Genomic DNA, 8,416 nt, shown 5'->3' on the forward strand with positions numbered 1-8,416 from the left:
GAGGAGAATGAGGCTCTTCAAATAAGGAATTGGGGAAAATTTGAAGGATTTCAAGGTATGTCTAACTATTTCTAATTGACTCCAAGGAATTCCTCTATGTTGTTGTGCTAAATGCTTAATGGATTTGGAATTGTGTTGGATTATCTAGTGAGAATTTCACCTTATTTCCTCAATTGTGAAATTTGAACCTATTTATATGGATACATGGTTGTATATATGTGTGTATGTGTAAGGAAAGTGGAAATATTGTGGAATTAGATTATGTTCATAAGTTTTACAAATTAAAGATCCAAGTTATGTTGAGATTGAGATATGTTATAATGTTTATATACATGATTATTAAACCATATTCTAGCATTAAATGAACCTATTTTGAGCCTTGATGAAGTGTACCAAAAATTAGGTTTTTCTGCATTTTCGAACTACATTCTGCCAGAATCGCCGCACCTGCGGGGCTTCTTGCCGCACCTGCGGGAAGCACTGCCGCACGTACGGCCCAAGCTGCAAAAATTTAGTCGCTCCATTTTGCGTGCTTATGTCGTTGGTATTTTTGAAATGTGTGTTTGATGTCCTTAAGATGCCTGTATCGTTCGAAGTAAAATGAAGCAGGAGGTGCATTAAGAAAGAAAAAAAACTAATGACTAAGTTATGTATGTGTACAGGACACACTCCGTTGTAGCACTCCGTTGTAGCACTGTGAGTAGTAGTACGGTAGTCGTACGTTCAACTATCGTCAATGATTCTTATTACTAATATTTTGTTCCTTGCAAGTAATTATGTTAACAATATGTTGATTGGAAAATCGAAAAGCATTATTGCGCAGTACATTTTATTTACTGTTGACAAAGAGTACTAACGTTATTTGCAAGATAGCTATAGTGATTCAAGACGAACCAAGGGAACGTATAAGCACTAAGGAACCATGGTATTCACGTATCTCTGATAGCATCCAATTTGTAAAATGTGCTTACCTTTTGTTAATAATTATTAGGAATGCCCTGTTAAACTTAAGTTAACTATGTCAATTCATGTGAATGATGTAATGGTTACCATTAGTACTCTATTAATTACAAGTCAACAATGCTAACATATACGAACTATCAAACAAAGGTGTATGCTTCTATGTGCCACTGATTAATAGATCAAGTGAACTACGCCATTTCCTAATGAATAAAGAGAAATTATGTTCATTTTTGAAGAAGGGTTCTGAGTAAATATGAAAGTATACTGTTTTGTTGATTCATAGGCCACTGGCTAATCAGTTATAGACACCTTTGAAGATTCAGAATAATTAGAAAGCCATGTGTATTCGTGTGACTTGGAAGTTATGCATAATCCACGACTTAAGTGTAAAGGTTTAACATTATTGTGTGAACCTCATGAGAATGTGAATTATTCTGTCTTTGTTAAGCGTACGACAAGAAATGCCCTATTTTCTAACATGTTACGTTTGACTCACTGAATGATTGTCCAAGGTATCCTTAGCTAACGGCCCTTACCCGGGGGTAATAATACCGTGGTTCAAGGATGTTACAAGTTTACGTATGTTACAAGTTCAAGTATGCACAAGTTTAGGTATGTTACAAGTTCACGTATGTTATAAGTTCTCAGTATCGGGGGACTCCTTTATGGAACTAACAAGAACGCTTTATATTGATTTGTTAGCGCTAGCAAAGTGCCACATATAATCAAGTATGATTCAAGCATAATGAATATGTATGCATTTGTTTCTGTTTATAGTATGTCATGATATGTATGGTTTGGTCTGTAAGACCTATTAATTACTGTATAGAACAAAGCACTGTACGAAACTAAGTGCTGCAAGGCGAGCCACCTCTAGAATTCGTACGAGCCACGTCTTGAGTCCATACATATGTGAAAGTTATAAGGCCTATGGCCATTCCATGTAAGTTGTTATGATATGAAACGAAGTGCTACGTAGAACTAAGTACTACGATGTGAGTCACCTCTAGAATTCGCGTGAGACACCTCTTAAATTCACACAAAATTGTTCAAGGGCTTCGTGTGACGACCCAGAATTTTTCCCTCCGCTCGAGCGAAGGAGTTGACGCTCGAGCGGACTTTTGGGGTTCCCAGCAATTTTGCAGATGGCCTGAGATTCTGGGAGTTGTGAATCTCCGCTCGAGCGGAGAAGTTGGCGCTCGAGCAGACTGCTTTATTGGTCTGTGCGCGCTCGAGCGGTTGAAGCGACGCTCGAGCGTGAAAAGTAAGATTACCCTTGGCATTGTAGTAGTGTATTTGGAACCTTTCTATTTTATTTTGGAGTATTGATTGAGATGGTAATATGATGGCAAAGTAAGATAGGACCAAAAACCTTTAATTCGAACAATTTGTTTATGTTCAACAGTCACTCTTTTGCCCTTTTCTTTTTCCACACTTTGAATTTAGATGTGAGGTTAGAACCATTGGAAAGCTTACTTCTGGGGCTTCAATTTGGGCACAAGAACGACCTAAAACGGAGTCCGGATGGGAGAGTTACACCTGTTTAAAGTTTCGAAATCTGTGCTGGGTACAGGTACGCTCGAGCGGGAATTGGGACGCTCGAGCGGGAATTGGGACGCTCGAGCGGGAATTGCGGGTACAGCAGCTTAAAATCGGGATTTCTAGATCATTCTTGATATTTTCCTTTCCCCTCTTCTTTTCTCTCCTTCAAGGTCCGAAACCCTAGCCCCAAAACCTTGATTTCCTTTACTTTGATCAACAATCCACCATGGTTTTGGCATCAAGAATGGAGAACAAGGGAGGATCGATGTTTTTACTCGATTAGAACTTGGATTTGTGAAGGCTTCTTCTCAAGCTCACTTCTTTGCTTGATTATTGAGGTAAGGGTTTGCATACTCTTCAATACTTATATCCATAGATAGATTTGCGACTTTTATTATCTAAATACACAATTTCCATATTTAGAGCATGTAGTGTATAGTATGAGATTTGGGGTTTTATGGTTTGAAGATGTTGGGAGTTAATTAATGGGTTAAAATGGTGAATTATGAGTCCTAGGTGTATAATTAATGAAAAAATTGGAATAAAAAGTGTTAGGTTAATAAGTTCGATTATTTCTTGAAATCTTCATATTTTCTTGAAACCCTAGGTTGTTTAAAGATGATAACCAATGAATTGGCCCAAATTGAAAGTAGAGTAATGAAATTGAGATATTGAATTAGATGTGTTCAAGTTTAATTGGAATTTGGGAATATTTGGAAATTATGTTTACAATTTGCGAATGAACCTTGTTATAAATGTTGGAATTCATGCTATCATGGAAAGGAAAAATTAGGAGAATAATTTAGTAAGGATATGGATGACATGAACTCGATTTTTGGAATGTTAAAATGAGATTCAAGGGTTTATTTTGTATTATGTTGAATTTCCAATAGTATTAATGAACTAAATGATGTTGTACTATGATGAATTATGTTTGAATTACGTGACTTGTGTAGGATTAGCTACAAGGACGGACTACGCACCTGAACACTGTGAGTAGTAGTACAAAAATGTACATGTTATTTATTGTTGATAATTATTGTCACTAATGCTCTGTTCTTTGTAAGTGTTCTACGAATACTATAAAAATTGGAAAGTTAAGTGACTCCATGTGAATTGGAAGTTATTTTGTTGTGTTACAAGTTTATAAGTTAAGTCTGTTATAAGTTTGCATATGTTATAAGCTCAAGAGCGTTACAAGTTTAATTGTGTGGCAAATTCAAGTATATACAAGTTTAAGTAAATTTGCAAGTTCAAGTATATACAAGTTAAAGTATGTTACGAGTCCATGTATGTTACGAGTTCACGTATGTTAGAAATTCAAGTATGTTACAAGTTTAAGTACGATACAAGCTTAAATGTGTTACAAGTTTATGTATGATAGAAGTTCATGTATGTTCTAAGTTACGCATGTTGCAAGTTCAAGTATGGTTTCAAGTATATTTCAAGAATAGTTCAAGTATGGTTTCAAGTATATTTCAAGAATAGTTCAAGTATGGTTTCAAGTATATTTCAAACATGTTTCACGTATGGTTCCCAGTATATTACAAGTTCAAGTATGTTTCAGGTATGCTTCAAGTAAGTTATGAGCTCAAGTATGTTTCAGGTATATTTTAAATATGTTACAAGTTTAAGTATGCTTTATGCCACTTTCAAGGGCTTCATGCCACTTTCAAGGGCTTTAATGCCAATATGTTTACAAGGGCTTCATGCCACTTTCAAGGGCTTCAATGCCAATATGTTACAAGGGCTTTATGCCATTTTCAAGGGCTTTAACGCCAACAAGTTTCAAGGGCCTTAGTACCATATGTTACAAGGGCTTTATGCCATTTTCAAGGGCTTTAACGCCAACAAGTTTCAAGGGCCTTAGTGCCATATGTTACAAGGGCTTTATGCCACAAGTTACAAGGGCCTCGTGCCACACGTTTCAAGGGCCTCGTGCCACCATGTTTCAAAGGCTTTATAGCCATCATGTTTATGTTGCAGGATTGGGCTTAAGGCCATATGAAATGAAAACAGAAACAGATTAACTACATGATCTTCGCATTTATTTATGCATTGTTATGTATTATGTTTAAATTGTGCATTTATGTTTCATACTATTCACTGAGCCCGGCTCACCCTCTATTATGTCTGTTTCTGTAGGCACTCAACCTGGAGATTCAACCTTCACTTGTGGCTTTTGTTACCCAGTTGTCAAACCCTGAGTATCAAAGCTATTAGATGTTGATTGTTCAAGTTATGGAGTTTTGCTAAGTTTTAATCTGTACCCTAATTGTCTGTTAAGATCGGCGTATATGTATATGTACATAGCTATCTTCGGGTGCATGACAATGTATATTATCTGCATTATGTTTTGTTTGGAATCCTGGCATAGTAATGGTAGCTCAATGGATATGTTTATTATTATTATTATTATTTTACGCTATTATATACTATTAAATGCTTCCGTTCAGGCCCCATAGATTATATTCATCAGGCTTTATGTCTTTTTTTTCTGAGGTGGTCATGCCCAAACTTTTAGGGGCGAGTTCTGGGGTGTGACACTTCGTGCCATATGTTCAAGGGCTTGATGCCACTATGTTCAAGGGTTTAAAGCCATTATGTTCCAAAATATTATGTTTCAAGTCATTATGTTTCAAGACTGGGCCTAAGGCCGTTCTAAAATTAATACAGAATCAATTAACCTTATGCCCTCTTTATTTATGTATGCATCGATACGTGTTATAATTCAAGTTGAGCATTGCATCGTTTATGTGCTATTATTCACTGAGCTTCGCTCACTTTGTATTATGTCTATTTTGTAGGTGATCACTTTGGGAGTCCGTTTTAACCCTTGATGCTCACCATTCAATTGTCAACCCCAGTATGCCCAGGCTCCCAGACCAAGCCCATGCCTTTACGTGAAGTTTTGTTAAAATTTTTGGCTTGCATGTTAATTAATTTCCTTAGGTTAAAATGTATGTATGTGACCCCTTTCTTTACCAATGTTCGGTTTTCCGTTCAATTATGTGTATGGGTATGTATATAAATAAATGGCTCTCACGTATATGATCCTAGCATGTTAGTTTTAGCTCAATGGATGTTATTCTATGTTACTTTGTAATATTAAATGCTTCCGTTCAGGCCCCATATATTATGTAAATCAGGTTAAGTGTCCGTTTCTACACAGGTCATGCCCGAACTTTTAGGGGCGAGTTTGGGGTGTGACACATACTTATCCGTTACCTTCAACTGGTGATAGCCTGACCTTAAGTCAATCTTAGAGAATACTTGAGCTCCCTGCAGCTGGTCAAACAGGTCATCAATGCGTGGCAAAGGATACCTATTCTTCACTGTGACTTTATGTAGTTCCGTATAATCAATACACAATCTCATAGACCCATGATTTTTCTTCACAAAAAACACAGGTGCTCCCCAAGGTGAGATGTTAGGCCTAATAAAACCTTTTTCTAGCAACTCCTATAACTGAGTTTGTAACTCCCTCAACTTCAACGATGCCATTCTATAGGGCGCTTTAGAGATAGGTGCTGCATTGGGGACCAAGTCAATGGAAAATTCTACCTCACGATCTGGAGGAAGACTAGGTAGATCCTCTGGAAAAACTTCAATAAATTCCCTCACTAATGGCAACTCCTCTAACCTCTGTTCTGGCTATTCGGTACTCACCACACAAGCTAAATAACCATGACACCATTTTCTCAACATTTGGTTAGCCTAAAGGAAGAAATAAAACAAGTAGAAGACCCTTTCCCATCTCCCTAAAAGAAAAACTCACGTTACCCCGGCATAGCAAAAACTGCCCTCTTTCTAAAATAATCAATAAAGGCATGATGCTCTGTCAACCAATCCATCCTCAAAATCACGTCAAAATCCTTCATCTCTAAAGAAATCAAATCCACTGTAAAAATTCTACCATCTATCTCTATCTCACAAGATCTACAAGCATCTCCTAACACTACTGTTTCTCCTAATGGAGTAGACACAGCAATACATGCATCCAAAGGCTCACAAGGAATAGACAAACAATGTAGAAACTTAGGTGCAACAAAAGAATGTGTAGATCCTGAATCAAATAAAATTCTGGCAGGTACAGATGATATAAGGAGTGTACCATGCACCACAGATGGAGCAACCTCAGCCTCCTCTCTAGTGAGAGCATAAACACGTCCTTGGGTAGCCGCTGACTTCTTCTCCTGAGTCCCATTCTCAGATGTCTGGCCTTGGGTAGTCCCACTTTTGCCATTAATCTATTTCTGGTTAAACCCACTGCTATAAAAAGGTCGTCTCTGCCCTTACCCCCTGAAATGACTGTGCTCCTGACTGGCCTCCCAGTCCCTTGGACCTACATTGTGCAGAGAGATGCCCAAGCTTGCCACACTTGAAGCACATTCGAGCTGTGCCATCACAATTATACCCAACAGAATGTGACCTACCACATCTATCACAAATCCTCCGATTCTGCTGCCTCATGCCATTGCTAGCCTAACCTTGGATATAAGGCTTCTTGCTAGAATTGTTACCACCAGCACACTGCTCTACTTGTCTCTTCTCCCTAAGCCTCTTGCTTTGTGGTTCCTTGGCCTTTTGTTCCTCAGCTTTCTTTTCCTCTTTTGCTCCCTTTTCAGCTAGTAATGCCTTGACTACCAATGCGTAATATGTCTTCATCTCCCAAATAGCTACTTTTGCATAGATCTCTGACCACAAGCCATTCTCAAACAACATCACTCTATCTTCCTCTATGGCCACCTGATGTAGGGCATACCTTGACAACTTCGCAAACTTGGCTTCATACTGAGCCACTGTCATGTCATTTTCCTTTAGATTGAGAAAATCCACTTGTTTCTGCCTTCCACCACTTCAGGGAAGTATTTCTCATTAAACAGTTCCAGAAACTTGCTCCACACTAGCTCTGTTTTTCTACCCTCATATTGACGCTTTACCATTCTCCACCAATGCTCTACTTGACCCTTGAACCTAAAAGCTGCAAAGGCCACCTTTTGGTCTGCTGAACAACCTAAAACATCAAATATTTTCTCCATCTCTAGTACCCATGCCTCTGCCTCCGTAGGGTCCACTGTTCTGTGAAATTCTGGACGTTTTGCCTTTATAAACCTCTCAAATAAGAAACCTCTATCCAAACTTAAAGTTGGTGGAACTGCTGGTTGTGAGGCTACATAATTGTTTAGTAGTCCCAACAATTACTGTAAAACCAGTGCAGCTGGTGCAGCAGGAACAACTCCTGCTGCTTTAGGGACAACTGGAGCAACAGATGGTGTAGTAGGGGGAATAGTGCCCACAGCTGGACCAGTAGTTGGCGTTACAAAAGGAGGAATATGAGCAGGGGGAACTCTACGATTAGCGGATGGCTGATTAGTTCCAAGAGCATTCACCATTCTTCTCCTAGGTGCCATCTCTTAACCTTCAAAATGAAATCAACAAAGATTCAACACAAGTTTAAACAAAACTAACTCAACCACACACTACTAAGGACTACAGGGACTCGGACCTCGTCTAAATGATGAAACGCAAGATATGTAACTCGATAAACCTACAGCACTGATACCACAATTGTCACACCCCAAACTAGGTATGACCGGCTGTGGCCCACAAGGCCTTAGCACAAGGCACGCGTAAGCCTAACCATTAATCCATAATCACATTGAACAACTATACAAAAGTCCAGTAATAAATAACCAAACTCAATCCAGTGACATGCCACAAGTATAAACGACAAAACCAACTGTAATCAATACCATCCAAACTTATGAGATATAAACAACTCACGTATCAAAATAATCCTAAATGAACGTCAATAAAAATAAAAAGAAATATGCACAAACTTGACATAACAATCTAAAACAAAATAAATGAATATCCTAGAGGTCCATGCAATTGAGTCTCGCTACGC

General features: G+C 38.3%; 1 protein-coding gene across 1 annotated transcript; it reads right to left on the minus strand.

The window, feature by feature from the left end:
* Window positions 1–6,284: 6,284 nt before the first annotated feature.
* Window positions 6,285–7,314, minus strand: LOC145799781 (uncharacterized). Its single transcript, XM_082889417.1, has 3 exons — window positions 6,996–7,314; window positions 6,805–6,902; window positions 6,285–6,722 (listed from the first exon to the last, which is right to left on the minus strand). Exons 1-3 carry the CDS (start codon window positions 7,312–7,314, stop codon window positions 6,285–6,287), a joined length of 855 nt encoding a protein of 284 aa, XP_082745543.1.
* Window positions 7,315–8,416: the final 1,102 nt, after the last annotated feature.

The sequence above is a fragment of the Camellia sinensis genome, chromosome 9, assembly GCF_055761805.1.
Source record: "Camellia sinensis isolate YWXY chromosome 9, ASM5576180v1, whole genome shotgun sequence".
NCBI classification, from domain to species: Eukaryota; Viridiplantae; Streptophyta; class Magnoliopsida; order Ericales; family Theaceae; genus Camellia; species Camellia sinensis.